General features: G+C 39.5%; 1 protein-coding gene across 8 annotated transcripts in view; it reads left to right on the top strand.

Annotated features, from left to right (window-relative positions):
- Positions 1–22,390, top strand: part of ARAP2 (ArfGAP with RhoGAP domain, ankyrin repeat and PH domain 2) — a 159,893-nt gene that overhangs the window by 61,389 nt on the left and 76,114 nt on the right. For all 8 annotated transcript variants that reach the window (XM_045834426.1, XM_045834427.1, XM_045834420.1 and 5 more), the window contains 6 exons: positions 499–614; positions 3,267–3,466; positions 6,300–6,385; positions 7,124–7,306; positions 11,717–11,891; positions 12,274–12,408. In XM_045834426.1, coding sequence (XP_045690382.1) covers positions 499–614; positions 3,267–3,466; positions 6,300–6,385; positions 7,124–7,306; positions 11,717–11,891; positions 12,274–12,408 — 895 coding nt within the window. The remainder of the gene's footprint in view (positions 1–498; positions 615–3,266; positions 3,467–6,299; positions 6,386–7,123; positions 7,307–11,716; positions 11,892–12,273; positions 12,409–22,390) is intronic.

Genomic DNA, 22,390 nt, shown 5'->3' with positions numbered 1-22,390 from the left:
AGAAGAAGATCAGGCAGACGGCTGGCTCTCAGTCCCTCTCTGCTGTGCACTCCTCCACTTTCCATGCAACTGGGTCTTTCTGAGCCCTGGCCTCTCCTCCTCCTTACATAGATAGTAGTGGTAGCGACCGCACAGTGTGATTTGCTCGCAGACCTAGAAAACTGCTGGGCATATGGTAATAAAGGTGAAAAAGTGCCAACTTTTAAAGAGCCAGGCATGTGTAGCTCGAGATCTATGTCCTTCTCAGCTGACGTTCCACGTGGAGAAACCCGTACTTGAGTAACAGCCCGGCTGTCACCCCCAGAACGGCTCCTTTGTTGTCACATGTTGAACGTGACTCCCTGAAATAGGAAAAGTACTCAATGTGTATTTTTGAAGGACTTGTTTAATTCCATAGATGTGTGCAGTAAAATTTAGTAGGATTTGTTGGGTTTTAGAGAATATAATTGTACTTTTAAAGTCACATTTTTGTTTATCATTTTTTATGGTTTTCTTTAGGATTTTAAGAGTGGACTTGGTATTACCACAATTCCTATGAATGTAGCAAATGTAAAGCAAGTGGATCGAACTGTGAAACAGTCTTTTGAAATAATCACTCCCTATAAAAGTTTTAGGTAAGCTATATTTAAACATTTTCTGTTTGTACACTTATTATAGGAAAGCTTTGAGGAGCCACCTTTACATTGCTAGTGGTGATTTTATTTTGTAGGACATTCAATAAGATAGTATTTTACTTTTCCATGCTGTTTAATTTCTTGGCCAGTATATGTAAACACTTTGTAAAAATGACTTGAATAATCACAGAACCTGCAGAGATACTAATTTCATGAAATTTGAGTTGTTTCTTTTCTTAATACCTCTTCTTCTTAGTAAGCTTAGTGAGGATGTTCACTTTTTGTTATTAACAAATAATATTAAAATTTACATCACATTTTGAAGGAATAAAACAAAGAAAAAATTACTTCGTCTTGAAGCTGTGTTAGCTACTTTCTTTTAGCTTAATCAAATACAGTGCCTCTTTTAAGATCAATCCCTAGTTATAAATGCCCTGTAATGATTTCCTAAAAGGAACTTTAGCTTAAAATGATGCTGAATTTAATGGGCCTTTGAGCACTTACTGATCACATATTTTAGCACTTTGTTGTATATCCTTTATTATGGTATTCTAGGAATCGTTTGTTACGACAGTGAAATGGAAAACTTAGTATATGCTCTTAGTATGTGTTAGAGTAATCTAGAATGACTCCACAGCTTTAATGCACAGGAGGGGCTTAAGTCAGCATCTCTTGAGTTCAACCATGTGAATTCATTTGTCACAAATAGTCAACAGACCACCAGGCAGTGTAAAGGTCAGAGGCAATTGTTGGAGGCCTTTAAGGACTAACAATTACTTAGCAATTTCAAGAACACTACCAAGTCTGGTACTTAATCGATCTGCCAAAATATGTCTCCTGGTTCAAATGTTAACAAAAGATGACATGAAGAATACTAAGCTATGTTTTCACATATGCAGTTTTATGCTTCAACTGAAAATGTAGATGTTGGCTGACCAGTTTCTACTCATCACACTTCTGACACCAAATTGGTGGGGTTTTCCTCATAGCAGCCTACTCTCCCCCTCTCTGGACACCAACTGGGTGTCCTCCAGTTCACTTCCGTTTCTGCCGTACCAGAGCGAGCCTCAGACTAAGTGAGCCTCGGGCCCCAGGCCCAGGGCTCAGCCCCACAAGGTGGTCCTCTCCATACCAGTTGCAAGTGTTGGGTCCTGAGGTTTCTCACACTCCTGTACAGATTGGCTATAAATTGGGATTCCCATGACCCTTTCTCCCCCAGGTTTGATAAATTATTATCATTTTTCATAGAACTCAGAGGAATAGTTTATTATTACCAGTTTGTTGTAGAGAATGCAACTCAGGGAAGACCAGAAGGGAGATGGGCATAGGGCAAGGCACCAAGGACTAATGGTGAGAGCTTCTGGGCTCTCTCTGGGTGCCTGGGCCTGCCCAGCAGCTCAGTGTGTTCACCAGCCTGGGTGCTCTCCGAACCCTGTTGTTTAGGGGTTTTTATGGAGGTTTCACTCCGTAGGTGTGGTTGATGAAATCTTTGGCCAATAGTGATTAACTCAACTGCCAGCCCTCCTACTTCCTGGAGGTCAGGGGTGGGGCTGGCTGCAAGTTCCAGCTCTCAAATCACACCTTGGTCTTTCCCAAGTCCAGCTCCATTCCAGGCTCCTAGCTGCAAGGGAGCTCATTAGCATACAAAAGCCACTTTGTATCAGTTCAGTGGTTTCAGAGCTCTGTACAAGGAACCCCGGGGCAAAGACTGAACAGCTGCTTTCCCTGGTATCTTACTGACTGTGACCAGTCTCTCTGGAGAAGCAGAAACCACCAAGAAACCTCTAACTATTATAGTGATGCTGGAACCATAAAGAACTTCAACAAATATCCACTTAGGCCACTTGGTTTTCTTACAGATTGTTTAGAATATGTTAGTGATCTGTTATTTTCATTATATGTCAAAGCAGTTTCATCTTTAGAACGGTAAATTTTGATGCGAAGAGTTACTTTGGGTCATTGACCGAGAAGGGAGCGCTGTGGTGCTTGTAGCGCCATGTTGCAGCGACCCAGTGAAATTTCTTACAGGAGCTTAAGAACCTGGTGTTTAATTTCATATTCTTTCACTCAGGCACCCAATGGACACTAAGAATTAGAATAAATCAAAACATGGCTAAAAATGACCTAGGCTTCTGTTAGAATAGTAACCACTTAAACTTTTTGATTTCTCAGTTTCTTAAAGCCATCTGTACATTCTTCTAATTAAAAAAAGAACCTATTTTTAATACTGGTACGTGTTTTTGATTGTTTCCTTTCAGACATCATGACATTCTTTCTTGGCAAAATAATTCTATAGCTTTGAGACTCTGCCAGTCTCCCATTGATTGTTATGTAACCACTGCTTAGAAAACACAGGCTCTCATTTAAGCTTTTGACCTAACAAGACAGTTTGTATATCCTGGTCAGAAAAATATGTATGTTAATTTTGTGTCCACATATGTAAGCAGAATCATAAGCAGTGTGAAAGGTTAAAGGAAGAACATCGATTTCTCAGTTAGATGATTTTTAACAGAAAAGACTGTCCAGCTGCCTGGAAGGTGTGTTTTTCAGCTGCTGTTTAATTTGTGACTGAAATGAGTATGCAGGCTGAACCCAGTGCTTAATTGGCCTTTACAAGGCAGATCGATAATGCAGAAACGTTCGTTGTTGCAGCTTCATAGCCGAGTCCGTAAAGGAGAAGCAAGAGTGGATTGAAGCTGTGCAGCAGTCGATCGCGGAGACTCTCTCTGATTACGAAGTAGCTGAGAAGATCTGGTTCAACGAGTCCAACAGGAGCTGCGCCGATTGCAAAGCCCCAGATCCCGACTGGGCGTCCATCAATCTCTGTGTTGTCATCTGTAAGAAGTGTGCAGGTGATTAGGGATTACGCTGTGCTCCTCGCTGTTTGGTGACAGATCGGCACCGAGTGCTCTCTGCTGTCATATGCTGTGTCCCAGCTAATGGTTGTGGAAAATAAAAGCACAGAAAGCTTATCACATTTAAATCAATTTTAGAAATGTAATTCTAAACTTCTCTTATGCATGGCTTAGATACAAAAATTGATTTTTAAGCCTGGAACCACTTTTTTTTGTGCCTACTGGCCCATGTATGGATTTTAAAAAGACACTGTTGACATTCTTAGATTTTAGGTGGATGTGTTTCAGAATGCACCCTGAACAGGCTTGCTCTTTGTAGGATTTGTCCTTTTTTCTTCTGTTATGTTGTGTAAGTCCTGCTTTTCACCTTAAGGTTGTTCTAAGTTCTAAACTTGGCGTACCAGATATGGTACCTCTTATAATGAGGAGTTTTATACAGAAGCGTTTTCCAGGCGTATTGAATTTGATTAAAGTAACCAGTGCTAGGCCTGGTTTTCCTGTTGTGACCTTCCCCCTTACAGAGGGTTTGACAGCTCACTGTAATTGGAGCTCAGACAGTTGTGCAAGTGAGTGGAGGGAATGGACCCCATTTAGGTAGGTCATCATGGAGCTCTTGGAGAATGTTAGCCACGGGCCAAACTTTGCTTCATGTTTTTGCTCTATCAGACACCATGCTGGTCCTAGGAATTAAAAAGATGTATAAGACATGGTGTTTCCTGTAGTGACATATAAATAGTAATTACCACAGAGGATACTAAGGACCAGAGTAGGCATGTAGCAGGTTTCATTGAGAGACTTGGAGGAGGAGCACCCTGGTCAACTGGAGCCAAGACAAGGGTTCCTTCAAGCCCTTAACGCTAGAGCTCTGTGCTCTGCCCCATTGCTCATCACTGTAGTGTGGATTTCCCAAAGACCTCGTTAACAACATCAGCAGCAACAACAAAAAGCATCAATTAGTCACCCTGTACTTTGCATTTTTCCCTATCATTTTCTCCTCTAGAGTCTGAGGAAGAGATAGCCTTTGTGTTGTGCAAGGCTATTAAACTTCCTTCTTTTCCTTTCTTCTTGGGATCTTTGCTCCATCACTCACTGTCTGTGTAAGCTGTTCAACTGTGGTTTCTTTTGTTTCAGCAGATAAACTTGCCCTAGTCTGTGCTGTTAACCCCAGCTTTCTGAAAACTTACCGGTCCCTTCTGTGTATCAGTTAGTCCCTGTTTTCTTAATAGACAAGTACTTCCAAGAGCAGTGATCTGCACAGGTTTTCTTCATTTCTTTAACTTCTCAATTTTTCTTTATCATCTGTTATCAGCCCGTCTTTCTCTCTATTCCAGTAAAAATATTTTCACCATGTTTACCGGTGTATTTTACTGCTTAGTTTCTGTGCAGTCAGTTGCTGTCTTTATCATCTTCTGCAACGTTTAATGCTCATAATCAGCCCATTGCTTTAGGACTTCCCAGCCTCCCTCAACTTCTAGGAGACCATCTCTTCTTGGTGTGCTCTTCCTACTCTGGTCATCCTTTTTCAGGCTACTTTTCCTCTGCCTGCTCCTGAAACATGCATGTTCCCTTCCACTCTGATGTTCCTGAGTGACGAGGTTTATCATTTGAATTAAACACTCATTTTTATGCAGATGACTTTGTTGGGAACCACACTCTTACATCTACCTACTAGAATCTCTGCTTGGATTTGCCCAAGACACTTCAAAAATAGCACGTTAAAAATGGAGCTCTCGTTGGTGCACAGCTTATCACATAAAACTGTACATTCTCCCATGTTCCAGAGCTTTGTCAGAAGCCATAATGTCCACCCTGCATTGAATCTTAAAACTTGAGAGAGCCTCTGGACCCTTTCTCGTTCCTTAAAGTCCTCCAAGTCCCGTCTGTTTCTCCTTGCAGGGTTTCTAAATCTGCCCTCCATTTTCTTCCTCTTTCTGATGCTTCAACTTGGATTCTGTCATTTCTTGTGTAGGCCACTCTAACACTGTATCATTCTTCTGACCTGGTTCTTAGTTTGACCCCTACTGCCTTTTGGTAGGATTTGTAAATGCAAACCTATGCATGTTCCTGCCCTGAGAATTTTGAGGCTTGTGTTCTGAGTAGTTTCCATCTCAAAGAGGAGAGGAAAGGGGCCTTTTCTGATAGAGGAGCGAGCCTTTATGCTCTTACACAAAAGGTCCTTAAGATCAAGGATTATGTTTTGTGTACTCTTTTCCTGCTCAGCTTAGAAATGAGACATCTGACGTGTGCCCGGTGCCCAGGAAGGACTGAGTGTTGATTTATGCAGCAGAATTGAACTGATAACAGCAGAATGCTGGGCTATTCCTTTCTTCCAGGTGTAAAGTAGTAGAATAAAGAATCCACTGAAGGTTTTTAAGGACAGATTTGTTGGAGTTGCAACTAGTATTTTTAAGAGTAAAGGGGTATCTGTTTTCACACACGTGTAAATTACACAGACCTGTTATAAAATACTTTCAGTGACCTACAGTTTCCAGTTAATTACCAAGCAATGCAAAAGTTAGGTATGTATGTATGTAAATGCATATATGTGGACATGCACACATGCATACCCACATGCCCATGCACAGCCACACACACTGGAGAGTGTTGGGCCAGTACGGGGTGATGATGCAGGTGATTTTTGTTACCTTCATTGTGGTTCATTATGACTTCTGTATAAATACTGTTAGTACCCCAGAGTGGAAATTAGATATTAGTGTATTTCAAGTTGAAAAAATATGTATATGCACACATCCACGTGCAGCTTTTAAGAAAACATAAAATACATTTACATACAAATTAACATAAAAATGCAACTGGTTTTTGATTTCAGGACAACATCGATCGTTAGGACCAAAAGATTCCAAGGTTAGAAGTCTAAAAATGGATGCAAGCATTTGGAGTAATGAACTCATCGAGGTAAGTCCCTCGTAACGGTGCTGGTGGCGAGCCGAGGTCGGCGAGGAGGGATGCAGTTCAGGAGCTCCTTGAGAAAGTTCTCACCACATTATCAAAATGGCCTTTAGCCTGTTTCATTGTAGCAAGTTTTTACTTTAACTTTCAGAAGGCTTCCTGAGTGAGGTGGTTATTTTAAAAATAAAAAGTGCAAGGAGCTTTAATGGTAATAACTACTGTTAAAATCTTGACAGCTTTTTCGTTAAGCCAGAATTTACTTTCTTTTGAACTCAGCATGGATAAAATATTAGAAAAGTGATGAAAACACTGGGCAAACATCACTCTTCTCTATCTTGGCCGCACTCTGTCATTAACGGCAGCCGTGTCGAACTCGCTGTCTCCCGACTCCCTTTTCTGCTCCGTTTCAGCACCACTCTCAACCACAGCAGCCCACCTACTCAGCCCTTTTACATGAGTCTGTCTCCATGTGAGCTTCAAGAAATAATAATGCTTCTGCTGCAATTTGTGTGGCTTGCAGTTTCTTTCCTTGCTAATCTTTTACCATTATTAAAAACAGCTAGACTGTATTGAAAATATAAATAGTATCTGCTTTCACACTCTGTCTCCCTGAAAGAGTTGGATCCTTCTTGTATTTTTGCATATTTTATACTGTTATGCTTTAATTTATCATGTGAGTCAGTTTTCTGCAGATTTAAGTACATTTCAGGAACTGATATGTTTCATAATTTTTTGATAATTCAGCTTTTTATTGTCATTGGAAACAAAAGAGCAAATGACTTTTGGGCTGGTAATCTTCAAAAAGATGAAGAATTACACATGGACTCCCCAGTAGAAAAGAGAAAAACCTTCATTACTCAGAAGTACAAAGAAGGAAGATTCCGAAAAACCCTTCTGGCATCTCTGTCCAAGGAAGAATTAAACAAGGTATCCAATAAAACATAGCAGTAGCCATGGATTTGTGGTATTTTTTTAAATATATGCCAAGAATTTTGGAAAGAAATAAAAAATCTTTTACTGTTTGCTAAAATTGTTTAATTTTATTTGCTTTTGTGAGACTGTGTCAGTGGTTTCCCATGGTTTCATATAGGGAGTTGTCATCAGAAGCAGATAAACTCTTTGTTCATGAGATTCCAGCTAACTTAGGCAGATCCCATTATTTTCAAACTGTTGACCTCTTTCCCTGTTTTGGGGACTGGATACCAAATACAACTTCAGCTCTTATGTTGCTGACTTGCTGTCACCAGAGTTAACATCATTTACTGAGTTTATTGTTGCAAGCAGTGGTTTGTCTAGTGCCGTTGATTTGAACTCTCCTTGGCCTTTGGCTGAGTCATTCCAGGTCTTTTTGTGACCGTGTCAGGCTGCTTACTTCGTCTTCACCCTTTCAGCAGAGGATCTGTTAAGCAGCCTGTTCCCCCTGTCTTTCTGAAATTGCTATTTCCATTTCTTGTGTGTCAGGAGGCTCTCCTAGGTATAGATTTTTAGAGCATATGCTTTTATATGCTGTAGTTTTTATGCTTAGAGAAGGTTTCGTTCATGGTTCTCAGGTCTTGGGTGTGCTGTTGAGGCCAGGCCTCATTCGATGAGGGTCCCCCGGTAAGGAGCGTTATTCCGAACATCTTGGAATATAAATAAAGACCTTTTCCAACTTTCCAGACATAAGATTGATACGATCGATTTACCTTTCCTTCCTACGGGTTTAGTTCCCATTAACTAAGTTTTTCTTTGTATATTTTTGGTATTTGTAAAGCGAGGCTGCCAGTTGATTTAAAGCAGTGCCACACCATAAATTCAAGATTCAGAATGGGTACCTAAGGGAGGAAACCTCAGGGAGATGGGGTGGGAATGGGGAACCATATACTTATATAGGTTATTATTAAGACATCTAATTTTGTTTTGGATCGTGATTGGTAATGAGTGTTAATTATATTATTAAAATAACTGACCAATTATAGCAGGCATGTTTGGAATAATGATGACAGGGTATCACAAACCAAGAGTTATAATTAATCTAATTTTGTGTATTAGAGGTTCATAAGAAATAATATATGAATAGTAAGTTGCGTATTGGGGGGCATAGTCAGTGAGGTTGGAGAGCCGGGGCATGCCTTTCCCAATGGTTTCTCTCTTTTTGACGGCGATGGGAATCTTGTCAGTGGTAAATTCGGAGGTCCCCGAATGAGGTCTTGTCTGCCACACCACGCACTTCTCGTGAGCTAAGACAGTAGGTAGGGTTTATGTCAGTTACTAGCTATTACACTGTTCCTAAGAACGTTACAGGGAACTTTACCTGATGGATTTACTTCCACTTTGGGCTTCTTAAAAATGGCACTCTTAATGTCACTGAATACTTTTTACCAAAAATATATTTTATTGAATATTTTTTGAAATAGAGATATAAGGTATATATAATATTGTATAGTTTAAGTTGTTTCTTTTGTTGATTTGACACACTTACATATTGCTTTATGATTACCATGATAGCTTTAGCTAACATCTTTACTGCATCATATAACTATTTTTTCTTTTTACTGGTGAGAATATCTCAGATCTAGTGTCTTAGCAATTCTGAAGTGTGTAGTACAGTATTGTTGGCTATAATCACTGTCTGTGCATTAGGTCCCTATAACTTACTTACCTACCAGTGGAAAGTTTGGACCCTTACAGGACATCTTCCCACCCTAGCCCAGCCCCACCCCCGTCCCTGGGCAACCACCATTCTACTCTCTGTTTCTGTGAGTTTGGTTTCTTTCGATTTCACATGTAAGTGGTTTTATACAGTATTCATCTTTGGTTAACCTCACTCACTAAGCATAAGGCCCTCAAGGTCCATTCATGTTATCACCAATAGTAGAATGTCCTTCTTTCTCACGGCTGAATAATATCTCATTATGTGTACATACCACATCTTTATGCATACATTTAATAAAGAACACTTAGTTTGTTTCCATACAGTGGCTTTTGTGAATAATAGTGCTACAGTGAACATGAGAATGCAGGTGTCTTTCAATATTCTGTTTTCATTTCCTTTGTGTATATATTCAGAAGAGGGATTGTGCATGATAAGATAATTGCATTTTTACTTTTTTGAGAAATCTTTGTACTGTTTTCCAGCATGGCTGATTAATTTGTATTCCTACCAGCAGTGCACAAGGGGTCCCTTTTCTTCACATCCTCACCAACACTTGCTGTTTCTTGTCTCCTTGAATATGGCCATTCTGACAAATGTGAGGTGATGCCTCATTGTGGTTTTGATTTGCATTGCCCTGATGATTAGGGATGAGCATCTTTTCATGGCCTGTTGGCCATTTGGATGTCTTTGGAAAAATGTCCAGTTATTTTCTCTGCCTGTTTCATCAGATTTTTTAAATTGAGTTATATGTGTTCTTTATATATTTTGGATATTAACCTCTTATCCAGTATATGGTTTGCAAATACTTTCTTCTGTTCATTGGGTTATCTTTTCGTTTTGTTGATTGTGTTACTGTGCAGAAGCTTTTAAGTTTGATGTAGTCCCACTTACTGACTTCTGCTTTTGTTGCTTGGATTTTTGTTGTCATATACAAAAATCATTGCCAAGACCTACATCAAGAAGATCACTACCTGTTTTCTTCTAGCAGTTTTGCTGTCTCAGGTTTTATTTTTAAGTCTTTAATATATTTCTAATTCATTTTTTGAGTGGCATGAAATAGGGGCCTGATTTCATTTTTCTGCTTGTGGTTATCCTGTTTCCCAACTTCATTTGTTGAAGAAAATATCCTTTCTCTATTGAGTGTTCTTTATTGCATACTTAAAACTTGCTAAATTCTCTTTTAGTGCTGGGGATACAATTTGTAGTAAAAATATGTGCTTGTTTCATTGATGAGAGTGGTCCTCAATAGGGGAGATTGACCGTAAACAGATGAACTTCAATAAATATATCACAGCAAATACAAAGGTAAAGGATAAGAACAGGATGATGAGAAAGACAACAAGGAGAAATACATATGATCAGATTGAGGAGATAGCCAGAAATGGAAGATGCATTAGCTTTTATATTTTCCAATACCCTCATTTTTTAGGGACAAAAAAAAAAAAGACTAAGACCCAGAGAGGAGGAGGGATTAGCCATGGTCACCTAGATAATTAATGCAAAATTAGGTACAAGAATTCAGGTTTCTGGATTCTAAAGTGAAGGACATTCTGAAGGTAGAAAAGGTAAGTACTTTTTAACTAGCAAACCTTCCAGGATAGAACTGGGAAGACGTCTTGGGACTTTTATTTTTTTAATAGAAATTATTTATTTATGGAATAATGCTCATAGAAATAGGTGAGACAGCAAAATACAGAGGTGTATGAAGGCAAAATTATAATTCAGTTTAACCTACACCAAATGCAATAAAATGATGTCAGAGTGGAGGCAGTCTGATGTAGTGGTTAATGGCCTATGCGTATTGGGCAGACATACTAGATTTAAAATCCTGGGACTTTTGGCTGCACACTCTAAGCTGCTGCCCATTCAGATAGTCAATGAGTGATTGTCCTGAAGTTGCACTGCAGACGGCAAATTCACTAGTGATCCATCCAGATGCACCATGTCGGGAGGAGGTAAATGGTGAAGCTAAGACTAAAGTCAGATGGAATCAGGGGGCCAAAATCAAAAGGTTTGGAAGCAAGTGGGAAGCCAGTAAAGTGAGGAAGCAGGGAGAGAGGATGAGAAGCGATGTGAAGGCAGCTTATTACCTCAAGGGGAAAAAGAACTCAGGTTCCATCAGGTCTGTGGGTTGATGACGTATAACAAGTCAGCAATGTTTTATTGTTTTTTAATGTCTTACTGTGTTTACTACTGTCCTCATTCCCACATACCTGTCCCCTAAAAGGAAAGATTCTGAATTGGACTCGTCTTTCAAAGCACAACAATAGTTAAAAGAGTCTATGGACCCTGATTAGGCTGGAAAGTACATATATACGTCCATACAACATTCATATGACAGAGCATTCAGTGGATACTTCATTATTACATTTGAAATGTTTTGAATTTTCTGAGAATCAGTCATTATCATAGTTTGTAAATATAAGAAAATGTCTTCCAAAGCAAATGTACCGGATTGGAAGGTTTGGAACATCACAGCAACAAACAATGAATTGAGACTTGGAGATAGGGGATTATAATTTAAATGCATACAGGGCAGGCCTTTTGTGCTTATTGCCTAATTCAAACCATACTTATAATTATATTTCTTAGTTAGAAATGGATACAAACTTCCTGTCATGAATGGATTGGTAGACTCACTAATTGTAATAGCCAGAATGGTATCTTCTTCTTTGACAGGCATGTTTTCTTTTAACGAGCAGGCTCTGTGTGCTGCTGTGGTGAAGTCAGACGTTCTGGAGACGATGGCTCTGCTGTTCAGTGGGGCGGATGCCATGTGTGCCACTGGAGACCCCGTGCACAGCACCCCCTACCTGCTGGCCAAGAAGGCGGGGCAGAGTCTGCAGATGGAATTTCTCTACCATAACAAGTTTTCAGGTCGGTCCTGTCCCTTCATTCTTCTGAATGCCGGGTTCCTTCTGGTGTATCCGGAATGGGAACGAAGCAGTATTATTTCACTTTAAGAAAATGTTTAGGAAATATATCCCTTCTGTTTCGTTAATCTTACAAATGGAAGATTGAAACAGTTAATCCTATGTGATCGTTCTCACCAAAATTAAATCCAATTTTCATCTATGAATAATACACACAACTTAAGTGCTTATTTTGCAAGTTTTATGCAAAGTAAGATATCTGTGTATATTTATTCTGTGGTATATTTGAAGTAGTTTTTCTTCTAGCTCGAAACTCACATTCATAAGCAAAGGGAAAATGGTTGACATTTTAGATTTCAAATGCATTATTTCTGTAATTTCTCTAGATTTTCCTCAACATGACATTCATTTTGAAGGTGGATTAAGTCAAGAGTCCTCCCAGAGCACGTTCCTCTGTGACTTTTTGTACCAGGCCCCTTCTGCCGCTCCCAAGCTCTCTGTGGAGAAAAAACTGCTGGAAGGTATCTTTTCTGCTCCTTTCAGATTTTGTTATCTGGTAAAACTGCATTTCATTATCAAAACAAGTAGGTTTAAATTTTGATACTTTTTCCCCTTAAGATGTTAGATTTGATCTTGTAGTAGAGAAATGTATGTTTTAGAATTTACATATGCTTCCAGGAACGGAAAATATTGTACACACCGCAACAGGGGTTTACCCCTGGGTTGGAATGCTGAGTGAATGCTCAGTGGAATTTACTGACCTCCTCTGCAGGGCTGGCCACTTCTGTTTCAGGATTGAAGGGTTACTCAAAGACAAGGGAAACTTAGCCCCTTCCCTTAAGGACGGATACCCTGACGGGTGGGATCACAGAGGTAAAGGTCAGCATGGGAAGGACTGACTGGTTTCCAGCGCCTATCAGCATACTGAGTGATATTGGGTAGTTCAATTTGTTCTGGTGGTACGTGTGTGTGTGTGTGTGTGTGTGTGTGTGTGTGTGTGTGTGTGTGTGTGTGTGTGTAAGTAAAATAGAGCTTAAGCATGGTTTCCAAATAATGATGGGAATGAATTTGATTTAACAACCTGTTCTAGGTTTGGGAAATTATCAGTGCAGAGTCTCCTAGGCATTTTCCCATGCACTTCCTCGTGTCAGGCTTGTGCTAGGAAGGCATTAGGAACACAAAAATGAACGAGACACAGGCCTCATGCTCACGTGGCAAATACGGGAACTCATTTTAGAAATATAGGCAGGAAAATACGAGATCTGTCTTCCTGGAACAAAGAGAATTTATGAGAGATTAAGCTGTGCCAGCCAATGGATGGTGGGTGTTCAGAGGCTCGGGAGCCTGGTGTTCCCTAGGTGGCATAATCCCGCCGTGTTGCTCCATCAACGGAACAATAGGATGAGAAACTCACTTTAAAGTGTTACTTCGGATCCTTGTGTGTTTGAAGTGATTATTTCAGCACAAATGCTTTGTTTCGCAAAAATAGTATTTCCCTAAGCAGAATGACATTGGGATTAACTGCATGTCATTAGATTTCTCTGAGAACAGTAGCAACCCTTTAGTGAGCATGTACTATAGTAAGGCATTGCTTTGGGTACTTTACATACATTATTATAATCCTCATAAAAATTCTGTGAGATAGTTCCTATTGTGCTGATTTTCACATGAGAAACAGAGTTCAGCGTGAGGCAGAGTTTTACATCTGAATTTTGTTCTAATCGGTACTGTAATATTGTTACCGTTACTGGCATTGACCTGTGTGCCACCGGTGACACTGGGGTGGTACAGCACTTTAATCCTTTGAATTTAGATGTTTTTAGTTCTTTCAGCAATTGGTTTTTAACATCTTCCTTAAACCTTTAATAATAAATGACAAATTTTACAAAGATTTTTCTCCTGTTACTCCTTATCTGTGTTTAACCATTAAGTAGTCAAACTTGACTGATGAGCAGGAAGGAGGAAGTACCTGAATGATCTGTGAATTGATGATAGCAATTATTAAAATAATTATAAATTTTCTAGGTGCCTTTTTTAAATAGTAGAACTTAGCCCTGTCCTTCAAACCATTGTATGAAGATATAATAGGGAATTTGAAATATAGGACTTTTCTTCCTCAATCTTCCCAGTATATCATAAGCATCCTGCAGGCTAAAAGTGAGATATTTATTTTTGACAATTGTTATAATATTTATAGACTTGCCAGTTTTACTGTTTCCTTGGAAAAGATTTTTCTTTTCCTTAATCACTTGAGAATTGAGTTGATGTGTTAAACTTGTAATTAAATCATTGTTTCCATTTATCTTTTATAAATTAACTATAGATATTTTTTATTAAAATTTATTTCAAGAAGCGGGAACTGGTGCATTATCTGTATGTGCAATTTAACTAGGGATGTTTTATCATGTTAGAACATTCTCTTCTAAGTATATGGAATGAACTTTTCTATCTTGTGTATGTATGTAGCACACAGGAATTATGTCATTGGAAATAATCCCCTGGCAAAGAATTCTTTGATGGTCTCCATTTCTTCCATCTAATTCGTCAGCAAGGTCTACTATTTCAAAATCAAAATGGGTTATCAATTAGCTGGCTACTCTCCTCGTCCACTAATTTGTACTGTAATATCGTTACCATTACTGGCATCGGCCAGTGTGCCACCGGTGACACTGGGGTGGTACAGCACTTTAATCCTTTGAATTTAGATGTTTTTAGTTCTTTCAGCAAGTGGTTTTTAATGTCTTCCTTAAACCTTTAATAATAAATGACAAATTTTACAAAGATTTTTCTCATCTTCTGTTACTCCTTATCTGTGTTTAACCATTAAGTAGTCAAACTTGACTGATGAGCAGGAAGGAGGAAGTACCTGAATGATCTGTGAATTGACGGTAGCAATTATTAAAATAATTATAAATTTTCTAGGTGCCTTTTCTAAATAGTAGAACTTAGCCCTGTCCTTCAAACCATTGTATGAAGATATAATAGGGAATTGGAAATATAGGATTCTAGCCTCAGCCACTATCGTGTTCTGCCTCGGCTGTCATAGCCTCCTTGTTTGTGTGCCAGTATCTGCCCTAGTCCCCTCCTGATAACCATTTTCCAAAAATCAGACTCAGTGATCGTTAAAAATGTAAACCAGATCATGTACTTTCACTGTCCAAGTACACATAGTGGTTTCTTGTTCCAGAATGTAGCTCTATCCCTTATTATGATCTAAAAAACCTTCTCACACCAGCTCCCCTTTATCTCAGATTCTTCCTTCCTTTGCTGTATCATGCCTGGCCACACTGGTTTCCTGTCTGTGTCTGTAGCATACCCCATTTTTCTTTCTGCCTCTTCTGGACTCCTGCAATTGCTATTCACCCTGCAAGAAGCCCCCTCCCCCCATTTTGGCTCCTTGCTCTCTTTCAGGGATCAGTTCAGTGCTGGCTAGTCAGAGAGACTGCCTAGGCACTCTGCCAGAGTGTGTTCCCACAGCCAGTTCTTCTCGTGTATAGTTGGCTGCTTATTTCCATTGTAGCACTTAGCACGTGAAGGCCAACCCTCTGTCATTGATTTGTTTCTCTTTCCCTCTGGGGTGAAAGCTCAGTGAAGCATCAGCATTTTCTGGCTTATTCAGGATTATCAAATCTTTGGTGTCTAAAACCCTGTCAACACAGTAGACACGTGAATACTGTTTGTTGAAGAAATGACCATTTCTCAAACCACATTACAGCAGTGTAAAAGTGCAAGTGACTTGTTAATATTTTGTTTTTCACCTGTGTATTCAAATGCGTAATTGGTGGCAAGAGACATATTTTGTTCAGAAAGAGCCTGCTTAAGAATGCAGAAGAAAAAGTCGAACCACTGTGAATCATAAAGCATACAGTTCTGGTATTTTTGTTTTTTCTTTTTCTCTGTGCCCTCATGATTCTGTGGTGGTGTTACTCCTGTTGAGTACCAGCTTTATGGGAAAGATAAATTGTACGGAAAGATTTAGAGATTAAAGTGCAGTTGTCACCTTTGCCTCTGAATGGCAAGCACCTGGACCGTACCACTCCATCAGCGCTTGTCCAAATGCCATAGAGCAAAATGATTAAAAACCAAGAAAAAGTCAAGGAATGAAGTGCATGCGGTCCTTCAGAGAGTTAAGAGGCTTCAAATTGTCAGTTCAGGTTTCCAGGATTTGAAGTTCTTCTAGCCTCTGGTTATGAAGACTGATCTGTATTTTTCTTTTGCTTCTCAATTTAGTGTTCACCAAAAGAAAGATTGATAGCCCTTGTTAAACCTAAGTATAGAGCTGAATAATAGCATCCTGGCTTTGTTTTCTGTTTTCTGTTTTCTCCCCTTAACCGTATTTCCCCCTTAGCATCTTACTTTGATTTGTTGATGCAGTGTTTGATTTTTAAAAAGAAAGTCATTGATAGGGTTTAGTGGAAACTATATTATGTTTGTATTTTATTTCACAGATTAGCACTGAAGAATTTTGAAGATCTGATGTTCTATAAATGCCTAGCTTGTGTAGTTGTAAAAAAGATTTTCCAAGGCTCAAACACATTTATTTTTAATTATTTTTATTTTATGATTATTTATTTTTTTATTTTGGAGAGAGGGGAAGGGAAGGAGAAAGAGGGAGAAAAACATCAGTGTTTTGGTTGCCCCCTTTATGCCCTCCCTGAGGACCAAACCTACAACCTAGGCATATAGCCTGACAAGGAATTGAACTGGCAACCTTTTGCTTTGCAGGATGATGCCCACCCAACGGAGTCACACCAGTCAGGGCAAAAACACGCTAGTTTTAAATGAAAAGGATTCCTCGTGTATATTATTATGGTCAGTGGATATTGAATACCATCAGTTTAGGGAATTCTTCATCAGGAAGCAGCTTTGTGCTTTCCAAAAATAATAGTTCCACCTTAACTACCTCAGACTGATTATGCACATAGGCATTAGAAGGTGTGGCCTCTACCCTAACAGTTTACAAATGATCATACATAATTCAAATGTGTAGCAGGCACAGAGAGAGAGGTAGTATGTGAAGTAGTTAAGACTGTAGCTTTGTGAACGGACTGCCTGGGATCTGCCTCCAGTTCTGATACTGAGTGCTTGTGTGATCTTGGGGAAGTCCACTCACTGTTTCATGCCTGTTGACAGGATACAAGGAAGGGGTATGTACCGACGGAACTGACCTAATAGGGTTCTTCTGAGGACCCAGTGAGTTAATGTGCGTGAAGTGTGTAGAGGGAATGCCTGGCACGCCAATGCGATGCTGAGGGTAGGGTGAGGAGAAGGAGCAGCAGCAGAGGGGCTGCTTCTGGTCTCCATTTAGCCCTTGAGTTTAGGTACATCCTACTGGCTGCGGAAGACAACCTAGGTGCCCAAGTATAGTACCCATGTCACTTCAGAGTCGAACTTCAGTAGGTTACCTCTGGAGTCCTTTACCCGTGCTTGAGTAAGTTCTAGTAATGGTTGTCTTCCCAGACCTAAGCATTAAGATTAGACCTGACCTAAGATTGACTAGAAGGAATGAACAACCCCTCTCCTTAGTCAAGTCACTGTGTACATGACCTCTTAACTATTAAACAGCTTGCATTCTGAGGGTTATCCATTGAGAGTGGCCCCAATTTTGTTTCTCTTGGATATCTTCTGGTGACTTCTGGTGACTAACTTTGTGATAGTAAGATTTCTGCATCCAGCAAGGTGTCACGAATAGCCTTGGCATTTCTCAAGGTCAGAGTCTACAGAGCATGCCTAAATTGGTCTACGCAGACCAGTGCAATCCAGCACAATTTTGTTGAAGCTTTTCATTGCTTCCCAAATGAGTAGGAATGTCAAGATTTGCTATCACAGCTTTGTTATTATAAATCCTCAAAGGCAATATCCCTGTCTCCCTTGTTTGACCTCTGGCCCATTTTCACTTATAAAAATGAAGCTAATCAAGGGTTATAGTGATGATAATGCTATAGGACTAAATCTCCTTAAGTCTGTATTTGCAACTCAAAATGAGTTTGTACTCACCTTTAAAAAGAGACCTGTCATTTGTTTCCCATTAGAATTTGCATAATTGGATTCTGCATTTACATTTGTTTTATGCATCATGTATTTGGCACTTTTTGTTTAAGACCTTCCAAGGGCTCCCACTTGTCTACTGAGAAAGGTACAAACCCCGGAGCACCTGTCCTGTGAGACTCCTGGGGTAGGGCCTCTGCTGTGAGCCTGCTGTCTCGTTTCCCTTTGCCTGCTTGACGTGTGATCTGGGTCTCTGGCCAAATAGGTCTTCAGCAGTTTCCCCTTTCCGTGACTTTCCTCATGCTGCGTCTCCTCAGAATTATGGAATGATTACAGTTCAGAATGCATTTTTTGCTACTTCAGAAACATGCCTTTTCAGTCATAAGTGACTATTTCAGAAGCTGTGTTTTTCTGGGAAATTTTTCTTTTCAATTCAGACCAAGGATGGCTTCCCTCCATGAATGATTCTCACCCCGAAAGGGACCACCGATGGTAGTTATGGTCTTTATTCCAAACTCATCCCCCCTTGGATGGGCTTACACGCTGCCTGAGGGTGGGCGGGGCTCCCGATCTGTGCCAGCGCTGGCTGTGGACTTGATGAGTGCATGTTTTTGCTTTGTTCTTTGTGAAGTTACTCTAGGCATCAGAGTACATTGTTTTGAAATTATTTTATGACTCCCAATGAATTACTACTGGACTTTTTTAATTTAGAAATCTGCAATAAATATTCATTTAAAAATAACGGCCTTTTGTGACTTTCATGCAACTGTGCAGAGAACACACGGTGGCTCGGAATTTGAGGGCCGCGGAACGATGTACGTGTCACCTTCCAGCAGGAATTGATTGGGCTCAGTTAGTTTTCTTTCCCAGGACCCATCAGTCCTTGGTGCTGTTTTCTTCTGCCATTTATGATTCAGCTTTTTCGTTGGCAGTCAGTTTCTCAGAGTACAGTGATCCTGCACTTGATAGAGTTTCTTCTCCCTTTTGAGGGTTTCCCCTCATGCTGGCGTTCGTGGCTAAACCACATCATCTTGTTTTGTTTGTTCTACTTCTCACAATCACCTCACCTGTGATAATGGGAAATGCAAAGATTGACTTAGTAAATATTTCTTTTAATTTTGAATTTTTTTAAAGATTTTATTTATTTATTTTTAGAGAGGGAAGGGAGGGAGATAGAGAGAAACATCAATGTGCGGTTGCTGGGGGTCATGGCCTGCAACCCAGGCATGTACCCTGACTGGGAATTGAACGTGCGGCACTTAATTTTGAATTATTTTAACATAGTTTCAGACTTAAAGAAAAGTTGCAAGTATTGTATGAAGAGCTCCCATATAATTTCATCAGACATCCCAAATATTAACATTGTACGTTATGCATATGTATCTTTTCAGAATTACTTAAGTTGCAGACTTGATGCCACTAATGAGTCCTAAGTATCTCAGTCTGTATTTCTTAAAAATAAGGGTGTTCCTCTGAAAAAACTACAATATAGTGATCAAAAATAGGAAATTACCTGATTTTACAGACTTTATTTATAATATCTGTAGATCTAAGGTATATATATTTTAAATGCAACATTTAGGGCTGTTTATGTAATTTAATTCTTGGCTGTAACGTAACAATTTGAGAGTTTGTATAGTCTCTGGAGTCCAAAAGATGGTGGTGAGGTGATCATTTAAAAATATATCCCTTTTATCTAGGGAAACTGGAAATTTCAAGTAATCCTTCCTTCCTAGTCCTACTTTTTGAAACATTTGATTTTAATATTTATTAATGATTCAGAGAGTTGTTTGGCAAACCGGACTTTAAATTACACCATTAAAATCTATAAAAAATAACAAATCTTTCACAATTTAATTTTCATATTACTTTCATTAGGAAATATATGAGATCCTATGTTTTTTGTTGCTTAATTAGCAAGGCTCATTTAAAGCAGTTTTTAAAGTAGGAATTAAAAAGGAGTGATGAAGATTGATAACCAAATTTGGTAATACAAAGGTGGATTATATAAAAACCATTATGTTCATCCCTTTGGTTTGAACTCTTGCATTTCTATTTTCAGTGCCTCGGGTTTAGTCAGGAAGTAAGCTAAGTGCAAGGATTTTGGAATGTATAGTAACGTATAACCCATTCGAAGACATACGTGGTAATACACAGTTTACATTTACACATAATTTTCAGAATTGAGTAGGACTAAGGTAAGAATGAACTGAAAGACCCATTCCTGAAATGACCTTTTCCCAGGCCCACTGTCTTCCTTTAAACAACCTTTTTAAAAATTAATTTTATTCCTTTTTAGAGAGAGAGGAAGGGAGGGAGAAAGAAAAACATCCATGTGTGGTTGCCTCTCACGTGGCCCCACTGGGGGATCTGGCCACAACCCAGGGATGTGCCCTGATCAGGAATCCCTAGGCTGAGCGATGTGGTGATTCTTGAGAATAGAAAATACAGTCTTTGTTCTCAAGTAGCTTACAGCATTACTGGGTAAATAAGCAAATATAAATATTATTCAAATATCGTGGTTATATTGAAAAATAGTATTTTAAATTGTTATATTGAATAAAAGTTACTAGATCATTTAGAATGGTAGTTTATTTATATGTAAAACAACCCATAGAAAGTCACTTTTCTCTGTGTTTTACATATATTGCATTATTTTATTACCACCGTAATTCCGTGAGTCAGATATGTTTCTTTTTTTAAACTTTAATGTTAAATTCCACTTTATTTTTTCTTAAATGTATTGAGGTGACGTTGTTTAATGGGATCATCACATATTTTTCTTATCCTCGTTTAACAGATGAAGAACCTAAGGCACAGAATGATTAAGCTCTTTTCAAGAGCTCAGTACCCAGTTAGGGATGGAGGCATCATTAGAACTCAGAGTCTTTGACTTCCAGTTCCACCTTCTTAGGGTTCACAAGGGGGTGAGAGGGCAGAGGTGCCGAGGAGAGGCTGTGCCTAAGCACCCTGGATGAACTGGGTGGGATGACCTTACAGTCAGTCTTCTGACCTCAGGTCGAAGTGCCCCTCTCCAATTCTCCTTTTTATTCCTTTTGTTTCCGAGAGAGACAATGTCCATCCTTGGTTCATTTCATAAGCGGCTTTTGATTGCCGCTTTTCTGACCTTACCCTTTCCTTAGTGATAGGTAATTGATCTGTCCCGACTGGTTCCACTTCTTTCCATTTAGTCTTCAGTACACAGCAGTCTGGCTGTTTCTCAGCACTCTCAGTGCAGTAGGCAATTACTTCTTCATTATGAAGATCAGCTGACATTTTTCAGCCTTTATTTATTAGATCTCTTCGCTGTATTTGACAGCGGCAATCATTCCTTTTTGAAAAACTCTACCCCTCTTCTTTTTAATGCACTGTCTCTTCTCATTTGCTTCAGTGCTTTCATGGACCCTCGACATTCATTACAGTTTATTTTCAGATATGCATATTTTTTATTAATGTATAGTTGACAGCTCCTTACAGTTTTAATTTCCCTAAGTTTATATCCTTGGTTACTTATATTTTCAAACACTATCTACGTTTCTAAAGACTTTCTAGTTCTCAAGACCTTTGTTTGCTCTGAGACGCAGATCCCCAGGGTGATCTGCCTAACACACATTTCCACTTGGATTTGCAAGATATCTAGAATTCAGTGTTCTAAAAGGAAATTCATATTACATGCACTAAAACTGTTTTTACTTTACTTTCTTTTAGATAGAAGTGGGTATCACTGCCTCCTTTGTGTTAAAAGCTAAAAATCGTATAACCGTTAATTAGTTCCCCTTTCCTCTCTGCATCCAATCAATATGTGTTTATCTCCTTGGAACACAATGCATGCCTGTCCCCCTCCCTCCTCCCCGTCTCTCCCCTTCATTTCTTCTTGTCCCTACTGCACTATCACTGTCCTGCTTTGGGCTGTCCTCTTCTCTCAGACAGACTTCTGTCACCAGTATCCTAACTGGTTTCCTGCCTTTGGCCTCACCTTCTCGGAGCCACTTTTCACGGTAAGCAGAGTGTGTAAAACTCAAATCTGGTTATAACCCTCTGATGCAACTATTGTAATTGCTCACCATCAACTGTAAAATCAAAACTCAGCAAACTTCTGAAAAGAGCCACATAGTAAATATTTAAGCTTTATGGGCCAGATAATCTGTGCCACAACTCAAACCTGCTCCTGCAGGGGGAAAGCAGCTGCTGACAATCTATAAATGAATGGGTGTGGCCGTGTTTCAGTGGAATTCTATTTACAGAAACAAGTGGTGGCCTGGATGTGGCCTTTTGGCCTCTAGGCCATAGTATGTGGACTGCTTACGAGATGAGTATTAAGTTCCTAATCAAGGCATTGAGGGAACTACATGTTGTGACCCCTTTTTCCTTTGCACACCTAAGATCGGCCTCGTCTTACTTTGCACCCTATCCTTTTTCTGACCTAAGTCTGTATACGCCTCTGTTTTTGCTGCTTCAGAGTTGTTTTGCAGCTGTCCTTCATGGAGCTGCCTGCTTCACTGGTCATCAATGTCA

The sequence above is a fragment of the Phyllostomus hastatus genome, unplaced genomic scaffold (genome assembly GCF_019186645.2).
Source record: "Phyllostomus hastatus isolate PE091 unplaced genomic scaffold, TTU_PhHast_1.1 phas_contig_196, whole genome shotgun sequence".
Classification (NCBI taxonomy): domain Eukaryota; kingdom Metazoa; phylum Chordata; class Mammalia; order Chiroptera; family Phyllostomidae; genus Phyllostomus; species Phyllostomus hastatus.
This window is presented reverse-complemented; position numbering and strand designations above follow the sequence as displayed.